Source organism: Rosa rugosa, chromosome 3, assembly GCF_958449725.1.
Source record: "Rosa rugosa chromosome 3, drRosRugo1.1, whole genome shotgun sequence".
In the NCBI taxonomy this organism is placed as follows: domain Eukaryota; kingdom Viridiplantae; phylum Streptophyta; class Magnoliopsida; order Rosales; family Rosaceae; genus Rosa; species Rosa rugosa.
Genome location: NC_084822.1, coordinates 12,084,888 through 12,108,683, shown reverse-complemented (window position 1 = coordinate 12,108,683; position 23,796 = coordinate 12,084,888). Strand labels below are relative to the sequence as shown.

At 38.4% G+C, this 23,796-nt stretch overlaps 2 protein-coding genes across 3 annotated transcripts; both read left to right on the top strand.

Moving 5' to 3' along the window:
- The first annotated feature begins 235 nt into the window (after window positions 1-235).
- Window positions 236-14,626, top strand: LOC133736918 (kinesin-like protein KIN-12D). Its single transcript, XM_062164534.1, has 38 exons — window positions 236-416; window positions 512-1,199; window positions 1,357-1,512; window positions 1,600-1,683; window positions 2,288-2,407; window positions 2,501-2,614; window positions 2,699-2,791; window positions 2,896-3,056; window positions 3,175-3,249; window positions 3,355-3,442; window positions 3,527-3,585; window positions 3,708-3,771; window positions 3,873-3,938; window positions 4,020-4,205; window positions 4,562-4,666; window positions 4,770-5,005; window positions 5,090-5,159; window positions 5,254-5,319; window positions 5,547-5,591; window positions 5,688-5,767; window positions 5,872-5,950; window positions 6,239-7,879; window positions 7,995-8,444; window positions 8,713-11,205; window positions 11,292-11,399; window positions 11,492-11,613; window positions 11,700-11,787; window positions 11,942-12,016; window positions 12,112-12,354; window positions 12,464-12,562; window positions 12,836-12,910; window positions 13,004-13,062; window positions 13,193-13,304; window positions 13,394-13,504; window positions 13,653-13,823; window positions 13,901-13,966; window positions 14,069-14,188; window positions 14,287-14,626. Exons 2-38 carry the CDS (start codon window positions 513-515, stop codon window positions 14,422-14,424), a joined length of 8,805 nt encoding a protein of 2,934 aa, XP_062020518.1. The 5' UTR covers window positions 236-416; window position 512; the 3' UTR covers window positions 14,425-14,626.
- A 975-nt stretch (window positions 14,627-15,601) lies between these two features.
- Window positions 15,602-21,142, top strand: LOC133738302 (probable N-acetyl-gamma-glutamyl-phosphate reductase, chloroplastic). 2 transcript variants are annotated; one of them, XM_062165817.1, is made up of 14 exons: window positions 15,602-15,911; window positions 16,030-16,170; window positions 16,605-16,712; window positions 16,955-17,041; window positions 17,139-17,189; window positions 17,296-17,367; window positions 17,557-17,676; window positions 17,964-18,024; window positions 18,142-18,222; window positions 18,875-18,954; window positions 19,047-19,136; window positions 20,024-20,152; window positions 20,348-20,480; window positions 20,825-21,142. In XM_062165817.1, the coding sequence occupies exons 1-13, from the start codon at window positions 15,858-15,860 to the stop codon at window positions 20,453-20,455; spliced, it is 1,182 nt and encodes a 393-aa protein (XP_062021801.1). In that variant the 5' UTR covers window positions 15,602-15,857; the 3' UTR covers window positions 20,456-20,480; window positions 20,825-21,142. The 2 variants fall into 2 exon arrangements, with proteins under 2 accessions (XP_062021801.1, XP_062021800.1); XM_062165816.1 differs by having other exon boundaries at window positions 15,605-15,911; window positions 20,902-21,142.
- The last annotated feature ends 2,654 nt before the right edge of the window (window positions 21,143-23,796 follow it).

Sequence of the window (23,796 nt, the reverse complement as noted above, 5' to 3'; positions counted from 1 at the left end):
CCTAACGTTGGTGTGGGCTTGGGCCCTTCCATATCCCCCTCTTTTTCCAGATCATCACCCGAAATTTCCAAATCTTATGGCCAACGGGGCCTAAACGTGTAGCCGTTGGCAATTTGAATTTGTTGTCATAACTGCCTTCTTCCGTCTCTGACCAAAATGCCCCCACAATTCAAATCCCAATACCGCGACTCTCCCTTAATTTCAAATCCAGATCAAATCTCAGCCGTCCCCTCTTTAGCTTTTCCCACACTCCCAGTTTCAAAACCCCAAAACCAAACCACACTCACAGTCAAACTCTCAGAAAATGCTCAGAGCTCAAAACCAAGCTGGACGGAGAAGAAGACTCGAGATTCGTCACCAAATTCAAGTATAGGACTTCGCCCGCTTCAGATTCTGTTTCTCAATTCGTCTTTCAGGTTTGTAATTCCATCCACGAATCCAAACTTTACATCAATCTGCTTCTTCAGAAACCCTAATTTCTTAGTCTCTGTGTTGGATTTGTGTGCATCAGGATGATGAGGGATTTCAAATTGTTGCGATCGAATTCGGGAAGAAAAGAAGAGGCGGAGAACGTGCCGGTGAACACTAAGGACTTAGCGGCGACGGGCCGAACAAGCTCGGAGTCGTCGAGAGCTCCGTTTAACCCGATTCAGGACCCAGCTCAGAACCCTAAGCCGGAACAAGACTCCGCGATTCGGAGTAGGGTTGAGAAGACGCCGACTAAAGCTTCCAAGGCCAAAGCTTCCGATCCGGGGTTGCCTCTCCGGACACCGGAAAAGCACGGTGCTGCGTTTTCGGCTCGGAAACGGTTCGGGTGGGCTCAGAGGAATGATTCGGGTGATTTTCATGAGGATGGGGGTACTTGTACTGCCCAAGTGAGCAGAGGAGGCGGTAATGGAAATGGGGGTTTGGCAAATTTGACACCTCGGATAACCAGGACGGTTGGGAAAGGTGGTTCGAGTTATTCGGAGAGTAATTCGACGCATACTACGCCAACTAAGAGTGTTTCGAAGCCTCCGAATTCTGGGTTTCGGAATAAGGTGGATGGAAGTGTTGGTGGTCGAGGTGGGAACTTTGCTGCATTGTACAAAGGGATTCCCATTTCGAGTGGTCCTTCTACTACGGTGGTGAATTCGGTTGAAGTACCTCACTTTGATCTCAAGGAAGACACGTCTTTTTGGATGGAACACAATGTACAGGTAAAAAAATCATCTTTGTAATCCAAAATTTCCATTTATGTCGAGTCTAATGAATTGTAGGACTTTATGTTGTGTTATTTGATGATCAAAGACAATAAAATTTGTGCATTTTTGAGTAGTATATTGCAAGTCAAGCTAATGTGTAAATTTGTTTTAGGTTCTTATACGTGTGCGTCCTCTGAATAGCATGGAGCGAAGTACACATGGTTACAACAGGTGTTTGAAGCAAGAAAATGCTCAGACCATTTCTTGGATTGGCCAACCAGAAACTCGATTCACATTTGATCATGTAGCATGTGAAACAGTTGACCAGGTGTGGGTTGAGTCAAGGTTACAATATGATATCCATTTTTATTCCTTTAAACTGTTAGCTTTGGTTTGAATTTTGAGAGTTTTGCAGGAAATGATTTTCAGGACGGCTGGTCTACCAATGGTAGAGAATTGCTTGTCGGGGTATAACAGCTGTATGTTTGCCTATGGTCAGGTAAAGAATATAGTTAGGCGGTGTTTAGCACCAAGTACTGTTATGAATTTATACTTTGAGATCCATGAACTTTCTCTACTTTTCTGGACTTAAAGTTTGATGTTGAGACAATTATTTTAAGACTGCATGTGACCCGAATTGGTTTTACATATGTAAGTACTTGAGAATATGCCTCACCAAGTTACCACCTAGCAGACAATGCAAACTTTTGTACCAATATTAAGGAAACTAAGACGGCTTAAGTTTGCTTTTCTCGCTGCTTGAATTTCATATTTTGTGCCACTAAATGGAAGCATAGATATATCTTTGAAGCCGACCTAGTACAATATGTTTAATCTAGTTACTCTATAGAGTATGTTATTCTAGTATATCAATTTCTTTTTTTGAGTCTACTATATTATTTCTATTATTACTTGGAATGATCATACTAGTATGAATCATATAGCAGACATGTTCCAACTAATAAGACTTAACACGGATGCGTATGCAATAGCATTGCCTATGACCCTCGAAACTCAATGACTTTCTCACCGTTAGAGCTTATTGTAATCCTAGTTGCTTTTGTTTTTCCAAAGTGTTCATACAGTGGGCTTTGATCATGCAGACAGGAAGTGGGAAGACATATACCATGCTTGGGGAGATTGATGATTTAGAAGATAAGCCCAGTCCTCATCGTGGAATGACACCGCGCATTTTTGAGTTTTTATTTGCAAGGATTCAAGCGGTAATATTTTATGTTTGCTAGTTTAATTTTAAGGTTGTGCGAGAATGTACAAGTTTTTCACTATATCCTTCTACTTATTCTGTGTATATTCAGGAAGAGGAAAGTCGGAGGGATGAGAAACTAAAATACAATTGCAAGTGCTCTTTCCTAGAAATTTACAATGAACAAATTACGGATCTCCTTGATCCCTCTTCTTCCAATTTGCTTGTAAGTTGATTCTTCTACAAGTGCCATGACCTTTGATTGTCTTGTAGTTTTTTCTCATTGTGTTATTGTTTGTTGTGTTTTAAGCTGCGGGAGGATGTGCAGAAAGGTGTTTATGTTGAAAATCTCTCTGAATTTGAAGTTCGTACCGTGAGTGATATTTTGAGGCTACTAATCCAGGTCCACACCATTAATCATAATCTTGCTAAGATTGTGACATGAATCTCTCTATTATTTGCGGCGTGCATCACTAACTGAACTAAATTGTAATTTGTTGTATGTAGGGTTCTTCAAATAGGAAAGTTGCTGCAACAAATATGAACAGAGAAAGTAGTCGTTCACACAGTGTCTTTACTTGTGTAATTGAGAGCAGATGGGAAACGGATTCAACGTCTAACTTACGCTTTGCTAGGTTAAACCTAGTTGATTTGGCTGGTTCAGAAAGGTATGGTATCAATCCCAACCTTGTTTAAAATCAGGACTCATCTGTATAACATTACCCCTTTGTAAAAAAAGAAGAAGATCTGTATGACATTAACCCTCCGCCCTTTTACTCTTTGTAGGCAGAAGACTTCTGGTGCTGAGGGTGAGCGGTTGAAGGAAGCAGCTAGTATTAATAAATCATTATCTACACTTGGGTATTTTTATTTTTATAATTTACATTCCTTTGCTTTTCTTATACAATATTCATGTGTTTCTTGTTTAAGATCTATTCGGTGATAATGGGAATGTGCCTTTTGTAGTCATGTCATCATGGTTCTTGTGGATGTGGCACACGGGAAGATAAAACATATACCTTATAGAGACTCTAGGCTAACCTTCCTTTTACAGGTTAAGTGTAATTTCATGTATTCTGCCTTAATCAGTTTTAGTTTTCGTAGACATGATTTTAATCTTGGTACCAAATAATTGCAGGACTCACTCGGTGGTAACTCAAAAACAATGATCATTTCAAATGTCAGCCCTTCTATCGGGTTTGTTTTTCATCTATAGTCATTTGGTTAACTGCTTGGACTTCATTTTCATTTATACACTTGGCCGCAGAACTTGAATGAACCTTTTTTAACAATTTGACCTATTCTTTGTTTGGCTACAGTTGTGCAGCTGAAACGTTGAACACGCTTAAATTTGCCCAGCGAGCAAAACTTATTCAAAACAATGTAAGCTTCACACAAAAAGCAGTGTTGATAAGCTATATCATTGAATCTGTTGATCATCAGTCGATTATTGAATCAATATATTTTCTTGTTTCAACATGCAGGCTGTGGTGAATGAAGATTCTACAGGAGATTGCATTGCTCTACAACACCAAATACGACTTCTAAAGGTGGATCTGGTTGTCTATATTACATGTGTTTTCATGTATCAAATAATTTATAGTTAATACAATGGGTAATTTCTGGAACAGGAGGAGCTCTCCATTCTTAAACGTCATCATGTCTCCCGGTCGTTGTCATTTGGTTCCACCAATTTTGAGGACAGTCAAGTCCAGAAAATTGATTATATTGGAAACATATGTGACATGGACCTACAATGTCAGGATGATTTTCTTGATAATGATGTGAAAGGAACTGTGAGAATGTCCACCAAACAGGTCTGCTTGCTTTGCTAGAATAAATTTTTCGTATACAATAGCAATTTTATATGTTAGAAGAATGTCCTGTTATTGATTAGGAAAATTATATTAGCATATGCTGTCTATGTTTGTTTCTTCTTTAGCATTAAGCTAAATGTTGCTGTTTCATTTTAATGACCTAAAAGACGTGCACTCTGTAGGAAAGCATCAGATATTGGCATTCTCAAACAAAAATAAAAAAATAATTCATCACCCATTAGCTTCACATATTCCTCTTTATTTCCATTCTTTTAGTTGTAGGACTGCAAAACTGCGTCTACTGTGTTTCCTGGTAATACAATCTGAACTTATGGCTGAAAATTATGGTGAATCAGTTAAAGTCTTTGGAGAAAACACTTGCCGGTGCCCTTCGCCGGGAGCAAATGGCAGAAACCACCATCAAGCAACTTGAAGCGGAAAAAGAGCATTTGAACCGCTTGGTATTTTGGGAGCCTTTTTTATTTTTATTTTTTCTTAATTGTAATTCTTTTTGAGTGTTTCCTCTAAACCATGGCTTAACTCTTTACATTCATTGCTTCTTAGGTTTGTCAAAGAGAGGAAGACACTAGATCCACTAAAATGATGCTTAGGTTTCGGGAAGACAAAATTAAAAAGATGGAGTCACTACTGAATGGTTCTATTCCTGCGGAGGCTTATTTACTTGATGAGAACAGAGCACTCTCAGAAGAGATTCAGCTACTTCAAGCTAAACTTGATAAGAATCCTGAAGTGACCCGGTTTGCATATGAGAATATAAGGCTTCTGCACCAACTTAGAAGGTAGTATCTGTTGACATCAATCAAGTTAAGACCTGTTCTGTTGATTATACCCATCCCTTAATTGTGAACATGTGGCATTCATAGGTTAGAAGAATATTATGAGGAAGGAGAGAGAGATTTACTCTTGGATGAAGTATCGAAACTGCGAGATCAGGTACTTATAGATATATAACAAAGTATCTTTGGTTCTCTTCTTGAGATTTTATTTTGGTTCAATATAATTGAACAAATGATGATGTTCTTTTCAGCTCCTTCAATTTCTTGATGATCCCTTGAAGCAGCATAGCAATCCAAATTTTAGTATGGAAGCTCAGGTTGGTTACTTCAGTTGAAGTTTTTACCTCTTTATATTTCACATTTCATCCATTTCCAGAATATATGGTGGTAAATGGGGAAGGAAGATGGGAGTGGCTTTCTATTTGCTCCTCATGCATTTTATGTACCTCAAATTTTTCAGGAGTCAATTGCAGGCCCAATATTTGTTTATGTTTGGTTTGAAATAACTTTTTGTTGCCTAATTATATATCTTTCATTGAAACAGGAAGCCATGTGCACCAACAAAGAAAATGATCCTCTCAGTCTGAAGGTTGAATTTAGTCGCATCTTAGTTTTCTACAAAACATCCAAATAGCTCCTTAATTAGTTTTCTCATATCCATATGTATGATTTTCATTCGTTTCAGTTAAAAGATACTTGTGAAGAGTTAGATGGATGCAGGCGCAGCTTAAATGCTTGTTTGGAGGATAATGCAAAACTCAGTAGGTTAGAACATTCTTTCCTCCTGTTTTTTCAATTCTGGCGGTCTTTGGTTCACTTGGTTATTGCTGTATTTCTTATGTAATTTTCTTCTTTCCAAATTGTTGCAGAGAAATTGATGATCTACGCAAAATGTTGAACTCTCTCAGATCTACACCCATTCATCAAGATGGTGATGCGGCTTTGGAGGTATATGCGTTTTTAAAATGATATATGACTTAGTTGGTTTCCTTGACTGTTTGTAGTATGGAACATTAAAAGAAGGGGAGACCAATATACTTAATAAAATGAAGAGAGAACATAGACTTAATAAAATGAATCCTGTGGGCCTAATTGTATAGTTCTATATGCGACCAATAGATTGTGACTACCTGGTTTATATGGCTTGCGTGTGTTTTGTATTCTTCACATGCTTTAGATTCCTGTGTTCTATGTTAATATTACTTTGACTCACTAAAATCTACCCTTTGATTTAAGGTGCATAATGCTCTTCGCATTGAGGAGATAGAACGGGAACATGCAGAAGAAATACTGAGTTTGCAGCTGGAATTGGACATAGTAAATATCATTTTAAAAGAAGAGAGGACTTCTCAAGATGAAACGGTATTTTTCTTAAATAGAGATCTTCAGCTCGCAAAAGAAGAACTCTCTCTCAAAAGCAAACAACATGATGATGCAAACAGCAAACTGCAAGAGGCTAAGTGCATCATTGCAGATCTTGAGACTCAGCAAATCATGTCAAACAATGGGATGGAAGACTTGAGGAATAGTAACAGCCGTTATGTGCAGCTTTTGAGTAAACAGGAGCTTGAACTAAGGGTTCTAAAGGAGCAATGCACTTCTAAGGAGTTTTCAGACTTATCACCTTTGAGCAGTTCAAACAATCATGACTCTCCACTACAGGGAAAATTGAAGCGGATGCAACATTCCCTTGAAATGGCCAAAAGAATGAATATGTGTTACCAAAGTGATCGTGCATTTCAAGTGTCTAATGCAGAAGAAATGGAGGAAGTCCGCAGGCAGGCCGAGGTTGAAACTGCTGAGGTAATTGTCTGTATGCAGGAAGAACTTGGCATGCTTCAACAGCAGGTCCAAGACAGCCAATTAAAAGAACTGGAGGTGAACAAAAATGTATTGATGCTGGAAAATGAACTGAAAGTGGTGAAAGAGAAACTGCACAACTTGAATGCAGATAATGAAAGGTTAAGTAAAGAGCTTGGAGAGAAAGATGGAGAAATAAGAACATTATCAGAAGAATGGACATTATTGTCCAGTGAGATTGAAGAAGTTCTTTCTGGTGGATGTGAGGTGCTAGTTGATGCTTCTGATCAGCTTAACCTAATATCCAACTCCTTTCCAGAGAAAAGAATTTGGATTTCTGAACAAGTTGGCAGGGTTGTAGGGATCGTCTCGGAAAAGGAATCTTTGATTGAAGACCTGAGGAAGTGTTTAGAGGATGCAAATAACAAGAGAAGTGATGTTGAGTGCATGCTGAAGTCTCTGAGAGGAGCAGCACTGGCCATTACCGAAGCACACCAGCAGGAGTATAGTGAAAAAGAGAAAGAAATGCTCCTTTTGACAACTCAGTTGAACACAGAGACATCTACTGTGGAAAAGCTGGAGAGTAGAGTGAAGTTGCTTGAAGACCAGATCAATAAAACGTCAGTCTGTGCAACAGTTGCCTTCGTTGTTGTGAATAGCTTAGCAGAGATGAATCGTAATAATCTTGATGCATTAGAGCGTAATAATATTCAGCTTAATGAATCAGAAGAGTTGATCTCAATGAAGGTTTCCCTTCTCAGTGATCAGGCCACAGTGATAGCAGAAGCTGAGAAAAAAATTCAGTCTCTAAGTGGGGACCTTGCTGAGTGCGAGAGAACCTGTGATAATCTAAGAAAGGAGCTTTTTGAGGAGCAGGAACGTGCTTGCACCATGGAACAAAAGCTTGAAGATATTGAAGAACAAAACATTTCGAAGACAAAGGAGAAATTGGCTGAGCTAAAAACTGGTGTATCCACACTCAGGTCATGCATGAACTCACATGCGGAGCATCATACAAGCTGTGAAAAGGATTCACAAGTAGTTTTTAAGAATTCTGAAGGAGAAGGTGGAGGACAGGTAAGTTATATTTTTTGGCTTTCTGATAGTTTCGTCTTGAGGTTCACTTCTAGGTTGTAGAGGAAATCTTTAGATTGTTCTATTTTCTAAATGCTATACCTCGATACTGTTGCAGATAGCTACGGAAATTGTGCAAGACCACAATGGAAGTAAACAGTATGTCGAAGACCTGAGTGCTAATATTTCTGAGTGTTCTCTTGATGTGGAGAAGAGTATTTGCTACAATCCATGCACTCAGGAATATATGAAGCCTTCCAAGGATGCGTGTGGTAGAGAAGTTACCATTATACTTCTGAAAAAGGAAATAGAAGCTGCCCTTGATAGCTTAAAACAGGTACAGGCTGAGATGGACAACCTACGTGAAGAGAACAAAGTGTTGTGGATGTATGAGAAACAGAGTCGGGATAGCATGAAAGTTATTGGTTCGCAGGTTCTTAATCTGCAATCAACCATGAATGAAGTAGAAGTGCAATTCAAAGTGAAGTTGGAAGCTCTCAATCATAGACTAGAGGCATTTGAACAGATTGTGCAGGAATCTGGCTCTCACTGGTGCCAAGCAAAAGAAGTAAGTTGTATTAGTTTTAGATTAGTTATTTTTTTCTTTCTCATGGGTTATACCATACTCTATGACAATAATTTCCTATAGCCTATGTGTATCAAACGAACAATAACTTCATCCTTCTTAAATAGTGACAATATTGTACAGTTGATCTTAGTCTTTCTCTTATGCTTCTTTCCTGTCATAATTGTAAACTTATGCATACTCAGTTACTCAGTCATGGGCATATTTTGGTATGACGCAACTTTATCAACTTCTTGTTTTCTCCTCACAGTTGATTAAACTAGAAGTTGATGATGCAAAGTTAGTTTCAGCCCAGAAGTCTGCTGAGGTCGCTTGCATTCTTGCTAAGTTTGAAGAGGCTCAAAATACTATGAAGGAATCAGATGTAATGGTCAATGAACTGATGATATCCAATGAAAAGATGAAGCTTGAAATAGAGAGGCTGAAGAATCTAGAAGCCTCATTAAACAGTGATAGGGATGTATTACTGAATGATGTCCAAAGCTTGCAATCTATCAATGATCTGAGCAATCAGAAATTGGAAAATGTTGAAGAGTTGCTTGCATCAGATGTAATGGAAATGAAGGCTTTAGTTGTAGAGCTGGAGGGCATGCTTGCAGGGTTCCAGGGTGCTTACAAGGAAAACTTCATGCTTTTATCCTCTGATTTCTGCAGTGTGAAGTCTTTGCTTGCAGATTCCTCAAAGTTTGTTCACTCATTGCTTGAGGACATCTGGTCTGACATAATTGTGAAGGATTGTGCTGTGTCAGTGCTACACCTCTGTCACATGGGAATTTTTCTAGAAACAGTGACTGGGCTGAATGTAGAGAATGGTCTGCTTGAACACGGACTGTGTGAATCTAGTTCTGTTGTAGCTGATCTGAGGGAACACAATAATAGGTCAAAAAGAGAGCTTGAGATGTGCCAGATTCTGAAGGGGAAATTACTGGCTGACATTAAGACCAGTCTTGATCGCATCTCTAGAAAAGAAGAGGAAGCTGGGAAGCTTGATATGAAGGTGACCACTTTTGAGAAACAGATATCAGAACTACGGGTTCAGGAGGAGTTAATGTTGCAAAGGTCTAATTATATGGGATCCCAGCTTGATATTTTACTGAAGGACTTGGACTTAAGTAACTCAAACTTTGGCACATTGCTGCTGGATCAAGAGAAATTGCTCAAAGATAAAGAGAAGGCACTCGAGTCTCAAGCTGAGTGTCTAATGATAGATTGGTGTGCGAAAGACTTTGAGTCACTTATCTTGGCATCAGAACTAGAAGAGATGGCTATTCACAAAGCTGACATGGGGAGAGAGAATATAGCTTGTTTTGCGATGCTGGAAGATTTCAAGAAAGAAGTGGTTCTTCTGAAGGTTGATGCAATTTTTAAAGAACAGTTCTTACTGGATGAAGAAGTAGAAGTTGCTTATCTTCAAAAGAAAGTACAAAAGGAGAGGGAGGACCTGTTGTTACAGCTGGACCAAAGTAATTTATATATTGCACGTATAGACAATGCAAACAAGGCTCTTGAACAGGACATTCAGTTGTTGAATGATGTTGCTCGTTCGAATGATGCTTTGAAAGGCGAACTTGGTGAAGTTAAAAAATCAGAGGTGAGTTTGTTGAACCAGGTTCACGTACTTGAAGCTGAATATCAAAAGCTAAAAGAAGATTTGAACATCAAGGAGAGGAGTTCAGAACTATTTTCCAGTCAGGTTTCTGCCCTGGATCAACAAAACCAAAGCTTGCAGAATGATATTAACACGTTACAGATCTCATCACGTGGACTTCAAGATGCATTAAAGAAGAAAGATGCTGAGCTGAGCAGAATGAACTGTTTGGAGATGGAAAATGACTCACTTAAGATTGAGATAAGGAAGTTTGAGACAGATACTGATACACTGAAGCGAGAGAATGTTCTCTTCAGAGAACAACTTCGGTCTCTCAAGAAAAGTAGGGAGGAAGTCCTGACCATGTGGAGTGTGACAGTTAAGAATTGTGTTGATTCTATGGAAACAGCTGATTCGATAGGTGATAGACTGCGCAATATTATAAAGGAAGATGGTGCCATGATTTTGGACAAAATGTCTGAAGAAATATATGAAACTGTGGACAGAGTTATAGAGCAGTTTGATTGCTTAGAGTGCCATACTGAGGAGTTGGTGTCCGAAAATCTGTCTCTTCAGGCCGAGTTACTGAGGAAGGATGATGTTCTCAAAGGTTTGTTATTCGATCTGAGCTTATTGCAGGAATCTGCATCTAAAAATAAAGATCATCAAGATGAAATTAAGGAAGTAGTAGCTTCCTTGGAAGCTTTAGAGGATGAGCTTTGTGTAAAATCGTGTGAGCTTGATGAGGCCAATTCTAATATCCAAATGCTTGAAACTCAATTGCAGGAGAAGACTGACTTAATCTCTCGTCTTGAGTTGGGTATATTACAAAATCATGAGTCTCTAAATGTCCTATCCAGTGAAAATGTGGAGCTGAGAGCTCGTATTGAAGATGTCTTGACAGCACATAATTCTGCTGAGAAGGAGTTGACAGAGAAGCAAAAGATTATTGAGAGCTTGAAAATGGAAGTCCTGGAAATGAGTAATGCTCTAGGCCAAATGAATGACTCCAATGAATCCCTGATGAGCAATCTGAATGAACTAGCTAGTGAGAGGGATCTCCTCCACGTTGAGATGCTAAATTTGAAAGAGAACCTGGAAAGGGAACAGGCACGGGCTGATGAATTTGAAGTGATTGCAAATGAAACTCAACAGGTGCATGCTTGTTTAACACAAAATGTTTATTTTTATTTAGCTTTTTACCACATCTTCTGATTCTAGTTTGCTGCCCTGATTTTCAGATATCCGAGTTAAGAAAGACCTATGCTGACGAAAAAGAGGCAGAGGTAAAGCTCTTAGAGCAGTCTATAGAAGAGCTCGAACGTACTGTCAATGTGCTACAAAATAAGGTCAATTTCAAGTGCTTTTAAGTGTTATGAATCTTGTTCTAGTTTTCTAAATTATTTATCCTCACATGTATTATGTATTCTTGCTTATTTAGGTTGATATTGTCAAGGAGGAGGCTGAACGGCAACGGTTGCATGGAGAAGAGCTTGAATCTGAACTTCATGCCGTAAAACATCAGATGCTGAATGTTGAAAATGCTAATGCTGACATGAGCAGGTTTGTGGATGATCCTCCCATCAAGTTTACTTATAGACCACTGTTTTAATAAATAGAAACTAAAATGTTTTAATTTTACATAATAGACATATAGATGAGAAGGAGAAAAGCATTCAAGAAATCCAACGGAACACACAAATCCTCGAGAGGGATATAGCTGAGAAGGATGCAGAGGTGAAGTTCTTTTGCTTATACTACATTTAAGTATTTAACTCTTAACTATGATCTGAGCTGCCAATGTTGAACCAAACTTTCATGATATGAACAAGTACCCAATTGTATCATGTTATCATTGTGTTGAAATTTCATTGCTGTTTTTACTCGACAGATTGCCCAATATAAAGCGCATATCTCTGAGTTAAATTTGCATGCAGAAGCACAGGCTTGTGAATACAAGCAAAAGGTATAGTAAAAGATTGCATTTGTTTTTTTGTTGCAATAATATTGCCTGGCAGCCTGGCTTATGTCCAATTATGTAACTCTAAAATTTGGAAACAGTTCAAGGCATTGGAAAACATGGCTGAACAAGTCAGACCCGAAGGCCATACGACTCATGCCACAAGTTCTGCACCAAACAAAACAGAGAAATATGCCACAAAGTCTAGAGGCTCTGGTTCCCCATTTAAATGTATTGGATTGGGCTTGGCACAACAAATAAAATCTGAGAAGGATGAGGAACTTACGGCTGCAAGGACCCGCATTGAAGAGCTTGAATCCTTAGCATTATGTCGACAGAAAGAGGTAGGTCTATATTGTTCTATGCAGTGGACATCAGCTTCACTATAAGCATTAGTATTTGATTTAAGTTGTTCACATTATTTTATCATAATTTTATTCTTTTGCGATGCAGATATTTAATTTGAATGCCAGATTAGCTTCTGCCGAAAGCATGACCCATGATGTAATTCGGGATTTACTGGGAGTCAAGTTGGATATGACCACTTACGCGGTACATCATATAGTTCCAAACTGTTGTGCTAACCAACAATGCTATTAATATGCATTACAACCAGTATAACAAATATAAGAGATATACTATTGTTGCTTTGTAAGGAAATCAGCATGCGAAAATGAACTGCCCTTACCCAAAATGATACAATGGAAACAGAAAGAAAAGAATCTTTCCTTGCCATATTTAACTTCATAACTGAGCTTGAACAATTATGTTTCCATTTTATGAAATATGCTTATCTCACCGTTTCCCTTCTTTTGTTAATGCTAGTCACTATTGGATAATCAACAAGTGCAGAAGATCACAGAGAAGGCCCGGCTTCATAGTTTTGAATCTAAGGAAAAGGTATTCACTTTTGAAAATATGAAATTTGGCAGGACGATTTTCTCTTCTTTTTCTTTTTGGGTGTTAATGTATAAACTTTAATCTATTATTCAGGAGCAGGAGGTAGTTAAGCTGAAGAAACAGCTTAATGAATTCATTGAGGAAAGAAGAGGGTGAGCACGCTTCAAAACTACCAGACTTAAAAGTCTTTATTTATTTATCAGTTATTATTATCATTACTATTATTGTTATTTTCTATGTATCTCCCATATGTCTTAAGTTTCTTTGAGCTTCACATTCCAGATGGCTAGAGGAAATTGAACGAAAGCAGGCTGAAACCATAGCTGTGCAAATTGCTTTGGAAAAACTTCGACAGCGAGATCAGTTACACAAAACTGAAAATGAGGTGCTCAAGGTAGAGCTTGTATTTTGGAAATAATATACTTAAATAATGTGAATATTCAATCTTTTGATCTCTTAGCTTACTTCATTTAATCTTTGTAGATGGAGAACATAAATCATAAAAGGAAGGTGAGGGAACTTGAAGGAGAAGTAGATAAACTGTCTGGGCAGCAAAACATCCAACAAAGAATCCATCATCATGCAAAAATCAAGGCAAGATACTACCAGTCCCTATAAATATACATGCCAATTTAGTCCATCTTAAGATTTTCTAAAAGCGCATTGTTAAGATTTTCAGTAATTATCATTCTTTTTCTAGTCCATCTTATTATGCTATATGCTTATATCTATAATTGAACAGGAAGAAAATCACATGCTAAAAACTCACAATGAAGAACTTAGCACTAAGCTTCGACGGACAGAGGTTCTTCTATCACGTTGCAAGGAAGAGCTTGCTCGCTATCGTGCTTCCATTGGGAGAAACCCTTATGTTGATTTTGATGAGGAGCAACGACTGAGTAACAAAGTGAAGGTTAGTAGGGTTTTGTTACTTTATACTGTTTTGTTACTTTATTATGATTCCTGACAATATATGTGAATTTGCTACAGGAAATTGAGGAGGAGAAGTTGCAGTTAGCACAAAAGTTATTAGGCCTGTGTACTAGTGTTCTAAAGGTATGTTAATTCACACTAATAAGGAATTAAAAACCAATGGAGTTATGATGGCTCCGTTTAAAACCAGCACTGATTTGTATTTCCTTTTGAACTAACTTTCAGGCTGCTGGAATAACAAAACCAATACCCCATATAAATCCTTCCATTGCGGAAGAGGCACTCGAGCAACTCAAGACCAAAGTTACTTCATTGGATAGAGAATTGCAAGATTTAAAGTTTAAGGTATGTACGTCAGTTTATCTTTGATAGTGTCTTTTTTTTTAGTAGATGTACATTGCTATGATCTGAAAGACTATTGTTTCCATTTCTTTTTCTTACAGAATAAGATAACCAGTGAAAGACTTCGATTGTCAGAGCTCATGCCACAAACTTCGCCAAAAAACTCAAGACTAGATGAGAATTGCCAGACTCCAAGAAGAATGTCCCAAGCTCCATATTTTTCTACTTTAGATCGATGACTGTATTCTTAAGGTAAAGAATCATATATCTGGTTAGCTTTCTGCTAACAATTATAAGAATGAACACAACTAAAAGGTCTTATTTGGTAATTAAATACCGCCCAAAAGCTTCATTAGCTGTATGTATATCTTGTGCAGTTGTATAAATAGATACCCTGAGTATAAGTTAATGTAATTTTTTAAAATTAAATCATGTTCCTCTCTTTGCATGTTCTACAAATTCCACTGTTTTCTTTTTTTTGTGTGACCATTTAAGGCCTCCATGTAACCAAAAATAGACCACTTTTTTTTTTGTATCTTTTTTATTGGATAGATGGGAGCCCAAAACAAACAGGGATTAATTCATAACACTATCACAGATTTTCCCGAACCTCACTCAAATCATGAAGAAGAGAATTGATAACTTGAGAAGGAAGTTGCTCCATATAGATGGTGCCTATATCACCGTCCAGGTTATACTTGGATGGAACGTCTGAAATCATATTAATTTCTCCATAAACACGTGAAATTGTGCATCCTTCAAAACCAATCTTCATTTGCAAACAGCTACTAGTAATGCTCTTTAAAATATATAAATTATCCACACTAGGAGTCAGCATCTGGACTAAAATTTCAAAGTCGCATTCAACCACAATTTTGGAGACTTTTAACTGTATAGTCATCTGCAATCCAAGGAGCATCCCCCAAGACTCAGGCTGAAGGACTAGAACATATTAACCCCCTTTATCCATGTCCCATTTTGGTATTTAAGTACACCCCCGGAAAAAATAGGCCACTATTTCCATTATTGCCCAAAGTAGAAAGTTAAAAACATAAGGGGATTGGAAACCACACCTCATTTCTTGAGTAATTATTCAATAGACATGTGAATGGAGGGGAGTGTTGTTTGTAAAGAACAAAAAAAAAAAAACAAAAACAATTGAAGCTCCAAACTTAAACTTAATAGGTGGTTGAAAATTTCGATTTCGATGGAAATTTAATACTTTATATTTGTTTTCGAGTACTTAGTGTTTTGTTTTTTTGGTGGGGGTGCCCCCACAGAGATGATAATGGGGCGAGAGCCTAGTCCACTGAGCTGATGATTCGGTTTTAGACTTCCATTCCATTGTCATAGAGAAGAGGAGTGGGTGTCATTATCTGACTTGACGAGCCACCCGTCGACGGGTTAAAAGTTAAAACGGAAAAGGCAATAAAAAATTGGGCTAAAAGCCTAAAACCTAGTCACCTTGGCTTTCACCCATTTGTGTTTTTACCACTTGGGGATCTCTGTCTGATTCTCAACGCTAAACAAGTAAACAGAATCATACCCAACAAAGGAAAAGAAGCCTCTCTCTTTCTCTGACGCCTCCAATTCTCCATTTGAAGCTCTTGGGGTTTAGGCTTCTTATTCATATTGAAGCTTTTTCAGGGTCTGGTGCAATCTGCGATTGAAGATGAGCTCTGCAACTCTCAGCCCCAATTTTCTCCAAACTGGGTGCCAATGGAAGGTCTGTACCCATTTACTTCAAGTCCTGCATTGTCATTATTTTGTGAATTGGGAACTTGTGAATTGTAACCATTCTTCAAAAAGTTTTGAACTTTATTGTTAAAGGTTTGTACTTGCAGGATGGAGTGAAGAATTTAGAGTGTAATAAGCGAAATGCAGGGAAGGTGTTTGTGAAATGTTCTGTGAATTCAAAAACGCAGAAAGCAGAAAAGGAAGTTCGCCTTGGTGTTCTTGGAGCCAGTGGCTACACTGGTTCTGAGGTAAGTGCTCAACTTGTTTTTTCATATGGGGGATAGGGTGGTAAAGTTTTCAAGCAAAAAAATTGTATCTTTGTTAAAGGACATGCATTGGTCTCTATAAGGCTAGAACTGTGGAATTGCTACTCTTATGCAGTTGCTTTTCAGATGAAAAGAAGCATTAATTTTCTGTAAAAGAAGACATTAATCTAGGGGGAAACTGGAAACATATAGTAAACTACAATATAAGCCTGAATTGCTGTGAGAAAAGAATGTGCTTATGGATTGGATGCTTTTCTATATTTTCCAAAGTTTCTGAATTTACATCAAAGCAAAGGATATATGAAAGTTGACTGGGTGAGATAATATCTTCTGCATGTTGTAGTAACTGAAAGTCTTTACTGGATTAGAATAAACTGAGGTGATCCTTTCTTTTGTACTTTTTTTCTTTATGGAAGATTGTTCGGCTGCTGGCAAATCATCCTCACTTTGGCATTACCTTAATGACTGCTGATAGAAAAGCTGGACAGTCAATTGCATCGGTGTTTCCTCATCTAATTTCCCAAGTACGAATTTCTATGATTACTGTGTTTCCTTTTAAGTGTCAACACTGGAATATATGATAAATTATACTGATGGATTGGGGTTGTTACTGAGTAGCTATGTGTCTCTTCATCATTATATCTTTCCGTAAAGTTTGGTATGTGTACCCCAGTAACTGGTATCATGGGTAATTTGAATTTAACGTGTTTCATCATGTTTTTACATACTTTGGAATTACAATGCTCTACTTTCTCAATGTTTCCAGAATCTGCCAAGGATGGTTGCTATCAAGGATGCCGATTTTTCTGATGTGGATGCAGTATTTTGTTGTTTACCACATGGAACAACACAGGTTGTTTATTCTTTCCTTTATATACTTGATCCTTTTCTTCTTTACTGAATTCCTTCCTCACAAATTGAAATGTATATGCTTGATTTTTTATTTGCAGGAAATTATCAAAGGCCTTCCAAAGAGTTTAAAGATTGTTGATCTGTCTGCTGTATGCTTTGAGTAACACTACTACGTTTATGATTTGGTTGTTCACATTCTACAGTATATTTGAAACATGAAGTTTTTCTCATCATAAAATTTATGGGATGGTTCAGGACTTCCGTCTACAAGATATATCTGAGTATGAAGAATGGTATGGTCAGGCACATAGAGCGCCGGATTTGCAGGTATGTTGATTATTGTACATGCATATCTATACTTTATGGGTATACTAAATATCACCTAGCATCACTTTTGAAATAAATTGCTTCTAATAGAAACTCTTGCATTCTTAGTTTGTAGAAAATGTATCCTACAAATTTACTTGGACATGGTCATGTTCTTATTCTTTTAGCTTTTTGTTTTCCTGAATCCAGAAAGAAGCTGTGTATGGTTTGACAGAGATTTTGAGGGAGGAGATTAAAAGTGCGCGTCTAGTTGCTAACCCCGGCTGTTATCCGACTTCTATTCAGCTTCCCCTTGTTCCATTGTTTAAGGTGTGTGTCTTATTTATAAGTTCTCTGCAAATTGGATGATTATGATGAATACTTGAGGTAGCCAGGTGACATGGACTATGAACTGTTTTTTTTTTTTTTTTTTTTTGAATTAGGCTTCATGAGTCACTATAATAATAAAAATGTCAGTTTTGAGTCACTGACCTGATGCTAGTTAGGATTTTTTATTTTCTATGGTCCTGGCACATGCTTTATATCCTGAGTTTGTTTTGATTACCCATATTAGTCAATCACAACATCCTGGTTTTCTTAATGGACTTCCTTTGCAGGCTAATCTCATTCAATCTAAAAGTATTATTATCGACTCAAAATCTGGTGTTAGTGGAGCAGGTTAGGATGCACTGGCAGTTTCTTACATTCCATGCAAAATCTGGCTATATATATATATATATATATTCTTCATCTTACTTTTGTATAGTAACATGTGCAACCTGTTTAATTGTGCAGGACGTGGTGCCAAGGAGGCTAATTTGTACACTGAAATAGCTGAAGGCATATATTCTTATGGCATTACCCGTCATCGTCATGGTAAAATTTTGAATTTGCTGGAATTTGGATTGTTCACTTCTTGGTATCTACTTGAACGAACTTGAGAAATTAACTCTCTGTTTATGTCTCAAATTTTTTGTATTACTATTGACGGGAAAAATATGCCTCAAAGAATTTTGAAATGAAACTCACATGCTTGTAAGGTCTTCCCATTAAAAAAACTGTATCTTGCGTATCAGATCCCATATCTGAATTTCAGATGCTTTTAAGGAATCTGGTCAAAATGGAGATATACACGTGATGAAGTTCTTTTCTACACTTTAAATTTGTGATGCTTACAATCATTAAATTGTTGAATAAACATGATGTTTGGGATTGTAGTCTTACTTTAATTTGGAATAGATAATGGTTTTTTTTTTGTCCTTCTGGTGACATGGCTGAGTTGGTCATCTCTCAGGTGACATAGTTCTGTTATATTCTGGGTCATCTATTTATTTGATCTTCAACCTGGATGTCTATGCTTCAACAAATTGTTTACCCTGTATTTCTTGGTAGTCATATTATGTTACAATTTTGGGATAATTCACATGAACTTTTGAAGAGTTATCTACCTCTTTAAGAAGTAGAGAGCATTTGACTCTTTTGTTTGACTACCAAAGACAGTGACCTGGATTTTATCTTTGAAATTCAGTTCCGGAAATCGAGCAGGGACTATCTAGTGCTGCCGATTCAAAAGTAACCGTTAGTTTTACTCCACATCTAATGCCAATGGTACTTACTGCACCCATATGCATTCATAGCTTTCTTATTTTTCCAATTCAATCTTTGCTTATATGACAAAATTATATTACTTTTTCTTTTAGAGCCGTGGTATGCAGTCAACTATTTATGTGGAAATGGCTCCAGGGGTAGAAATCAAGGACTTGCGGCAACAGTTGAGGTTATCCTATGAGGTACGCTAGTTTCATTTTTGTTCAGATGGTTTGCTACTTCTCCATCTCGTGTAATCGGTGGGAATGAAGCAGTTAAGTTTAGTATTTAAGTGTGCACTACAGACATGCACACACTATCATCTAGTAGTTTGGTTTAATAAATATAAGTTTCTTAAAATCTATGCCTTGGAATGAAGCAGCTTCCTTTCTTAAGTTCCCATTGAATATTTTAGACAACAATAACCTGAATCAGTTAACAATTATAAGCAATGAAGGAGCTATGCCATCGTTGCTTGACTCTCTGCCAGAGTTATGTGTTACTAGGAAGAATGGTTAGTTTAGTTTTTCGTCGTCACTGAAATGCTCCTCTGTAGACACCCAATGGTAATTCGCAAGATGTTGAACTGTGTAATTTCTTCTTGGCAATGCTGTTTTGACCATAGGAAACATATATTCATGTGTGCATATATCTTATCTTTGACCATTGGAAATATATATATATATATATATACAGGCCCGTTCCAAAGAGGACGTCCGCACTTTGCTAAAGTGCGGACAGCGATGCAGCAGCGGCGTTCCAGGCGGCGACGGCGGCTCGGGGCTTGGCGGACGGTTCTGGGCAGCATTTGAGGTCGGAGGAGGTCGGAGTTGCAGGTTTCTGGGCAGCGCTGCAACCACGTTGCCGGCAACTCCACCGACTGCAGACCGGTCCGTCCAGCAAGCCCCGCCGCTCCGTCGCACCCCGAGCCGAGCTGCAGCGTCAACGTCCGCACTTTAACAACAGTGCGGACGTCCTCTTTGGAACCGCTCCGTGTATATATATATATATATATATAATCTGCTCATTGACTACTGTCTTTGATGATGAGTTTAATATTATTCGCTTCTATTTCTTTCTACTGTTGCAGGATGAAGAATTTGTAGTTTTGTTGGAGGAAGGTGTTGTTCCTCGCACGCATAATACTCGAGGTTCTAATTATTGTTTCATCAATGTCTTTCCTGATCGAATCCCCGGAAGAGCAATAATAATTTCAGTTGTATGTTTACGTTCCCCATTGCTTTTATAAAATTGTCCATCTCTTATATGAAGAAAAAAGTGTCGAACTTGTGCTGTACACTTCTTTCTCTCTTCAATAAATTATTTATATAAGGGTCAAGAAAGTATAAAGTTTATGCTTTCCATGCAATTGTGAACTGCTGTTCTTGTCTAATCTTTTGAACTGTTGGTGCAGATCGATAATCTTGTCAAGGGAGCTTCAGGTCAGGCTCTACAGAATCTTAATGTGATGATGGGATTTCCAGAGAGCACAGGGCTTCTTTATCAGCCATTGTTTCCTTAACGTGCTCATCACACAAAGCAAGCAGGTTTTTAAACTAAAACTTTCTTTTTGCTTATGTATCTCATTTAGAAATTTCAGATCTTAAGCCATCATTTACTTCCATTCTCATAATTTTTTTTTTTTTTTTCCCACTGCTCTTGTAGTTCTAAACGTGTAATACCACCATAAATATTAAAGACTACTTATATGACTTCCTAGTTCCTACATTCTAAAACACCATTTACCGGCACAGCTGGCTTGTCTCTTTCCTTATTCGCTGCCTGTTCCAAAAGTCCAAAACATATATTTGTCTATTGGCAATATGCCACTCATCATTATTGTTTGTTTCTGAACATCTGATTTAATATTTGGCTCCATTGCTTGTAACAGTGTGCATCTAAGCATCTGAGTTTCTGATTACCTTCTGTTACCAAGGCTGATAAGTGACATTTTACTGATTGTTGAAGGTAATTAAGGTGGTAAGCAGCTATTTGCAGGAGCTGCTTGGCAAATTGTAAAAGTTTGCTTTAACAACGCAATTTTAGAATCATCCTTTCCCTGTTCCAGTTAAAGATTTTGCCCTCTTAGATGCTAGAATGGTTGATTTAATGGCATGAACAAAATTTACACCCCTTGGATTAGTGATGATGAGGATCTCAACTTTTTGGGTTCGAATATTATGCTCTAGAAAGTACAATATGTTATTGATGTAGTATTCTTCATTTTTACCTTCTTTTTTTTTTTTTTTTCTTTAGAGAGGGGAGATTTGAATTTGGGACTTTATCCAGAATGCTTCATCTTTTCATGAAAGATTGCAAATATTGTCCAGAGGAGTGCATATAAACAACATATTGTTTGAAGTTTGAACGACTGGAATAAAAGCTGTCCATGGAAAATCCTAATTGTTGTCTTTTTCTTTTTTCTTTGGTCTGGCCTTTTTTTTTTTTTTTTTTTTTTTTTTTTTTTTTTTTTGTTTGAAAACTAATGAGGATTAGGCGATATTAGCTTCTCTGTAACGGTCAGAAAGAGGCACCAAGGCACCCACACAACCCCGAAGGGGACCATTACAACCGGAAGCCCACCGCCCGTCCCTCAAAAGTGAATTTATTAAGAAGGAAACAAGATACAGAGAGAAGGGTGGGGGACTAGGCCTGACCACTCCTATACATATAACAAACATAAAAAGAGAACAACCACAATTAAGCAAACCGGTAAGTAGTACGTCCAGAAAAATCCTGACCAAAAGAACTAATCAAGAAATGAGGGATTGAATCCCACCACACTGACCCACTATTCAAGGCACCGTAGTTAGCCAACTTATCTGCAACTTGATTTCCCTCCCTGAAGACATGAGAGACGTGTACCTGAAACTGGCTGATCGAATTAAGGCTATTCATCCATTGCACCCGCAGCCTCCACGGGGTTAAGCATGGCTTTTTAAAGTATTGTAAAGCCAACATAGAGTCTGTTTCAATCCACAAAGGGAACCAGCCTCTCTCTTTTGCCACCTTAATTACCTCAATCACAGCCAATAACTCTGCATCTATGGCACAAGAGACCTGAGCATTGCAAGAAAAAGCACCCAAGAAGGCCGCATCGCAGTTCCGGAAAATCGCTCCATAGCCAGCATGGTTAAGATCCCGGTAAGAACCATCAGAGTTAGCTTTAAACCAGCTTCTAGGGGGGGATTGCCAAATCACTGGAATGAAGCGGGGGGCCGAGGGAAGAAGAGGTGAAATGCCCAAGTAGCCAAAGATGGGAATCTGACTTGAGGGAGAAGAGGCGGAGACAAAAGCTAAACCTGCAGATTCTTTTATGGACAGTAGGAAGAACTGTTTGAATCTAGAGGGGCAACACTCTCCACCTTCAAACTTTCTTTTATTACGTTCACTCCACAGGCACCAAAGTAAGTTGCAGACAGATATAAACCATAGCAATTTTGAAGATTGATTAAGCATAGAGAGGGTAGCATCAAGAAACAAGTCAGGCAGGGATGTACCTGGAGGGATAAGAAGCCTGAACATTTGATGGAGCCAAGCCCAAGAGGACGCGGCAACCACACACTCAAGAAATAGATGATCAATAGTTTCACTGTGTCTTCGGCAAAGATAACATCTTGAACAGAGCCTAGTACCACGACGCTGAAGCCGTTCATCGGTAGAAACTCGATTGAGAAGGGTTTTCCATGCCACCATGCTCTTACGAGGTTGGATGGCCTGATGCCAGATCCGCGCACACCAAGGAGGTGCTGGAATGGGAGGAGACAACACCTGGTATGCCTCCTTGGACGACAAAGTGCCAGATGATGTTTCAGTCCAGATCAGTTGGTCCGGGGCAAGATCAGACGATATTGGGACTGCATTAATAACTTGGGCAACTTGGGGAAAGGCCCTGCAGAAGCTGGGGGGAAGGTTCCACTGACCATTCAAGATGAAGTCACCAACCTTGTCATTAAGGAGCTTCCTGACTTCCTCCTCATAGTCTGTGGAGTGAATTACTGCCTCACCTAACCAATTATCTTTCCAAAACCGTATTGTAGAACCATCTCCCAAGAGCCATTGCACCCTTGCAAGAAGCCTTGGCCATAATTTTTTTAAACCAAGCCAAATGGCAGATTTCTTATAAGACGAACAAGGGTGCAAACCCACTTGCAGAAAACGATCATGAAGGAACCTCGCTGATGTAGAAGCCTTTGAAGCCATCTCCCAACATCTTTTTAATAACAATGATCTATTCAAAGCAAAAAGATCCTTTAAACCCAACCCTCCTTGAGATTTTGGAAAGCATATCGTACTCCAGGCTACAAAGGCAGATCCGTTCTTAAGTGGATCTCCCCTCCAAAAGAAGTTTCTCATCCAACTTTGTACTTTGTTAAGAAGGGACTTTGGCCATTCATAGATGTGGAAGCTGTAGATCAAGATGCTTTCAATTACGGAGGATATAAGTTGCAGTCTGCCTGCTTGCGACAGTTGTTTGCCTTTCCAGGAGCTAAGCTTACACCTCACTTTGTCTGCAATTGGAACCAAATGCACAGATTTCGGATGCCCAATAAAAATGGGAACACCGAGATAGGTGAAGGGAAGTTGTCCTGGTCGTATTCCAAGTAAACCACAAGTTCTGTTCTGCCTTGGCAAAGCATATCTTCCCAAAAGTAAGTTTGATTTGGCTTTGTTGACCACCTGCCCAGAATTCACAGCATATTCATCCATAAAAGACATTAGATTTCTTAGGTGAGAAGGCTTACCCTGAAGAAATACCATAATATCATCCGCAAACAACACATGGGAAGGTGGGGAAACACTTGATGGCGCTGCAATTGTCCTTATCTTCCTTCTATTAACCAGAGAAGAAAGGCCACGACT

What these genes read in the sequence shown, in the direction of transcription:
- LOC133738302 (XM_062165817.1), top strand. Translation starts at nt 15,858, where the DNA reads ATGAGCTCTGCAACTCTCAGCCCCAATTTTCTCCAAACTGGGTGCCAA. An exon ending in ATCTGGTGTTAGTGGAGCAG is followed by an intron (nt 18,025 to 18,141) that starts GTTAGGATGCAC and finishes TTAATTGTGCAG; the next exon opens with GACGTGGTGCCAAGGAGGCT. An exon ending in CTCCACATCTAATGCCAATG is followed by an intron (nt 18,955 to 19,046) that starts GTACTTACTGCA and finishes TTTTTCTTTTAG; the next exon opens with AGCCGTGGTATGCAGTCAAC.
- LOC133736918 (XM_062164534.1), top strand. Translation starts at nt 513, where the DNA reads ATGATGAGGGATTTCAAATTGTTGCGATCGAATTCGGGAAGAAAAGAA. An exon ending in TATTTGCAAGGATTCAAGCG is followed by an intron (nt 2,408 to 2,500) that starts GTAATATTTTAT and finishes GTGTATATTCAG; the next exon opens with GAAGAGGAAAGTCGGAGGGA. An exon ending in CTGAAAATGAGGTGCTCAAG is followed by an intron (nt 13,305 to 13,393) that starts GTAGAGCTTGTA and finishes TAATCTTTGTAG; the next exon opens with ATGGAGAACATAAATCATAA.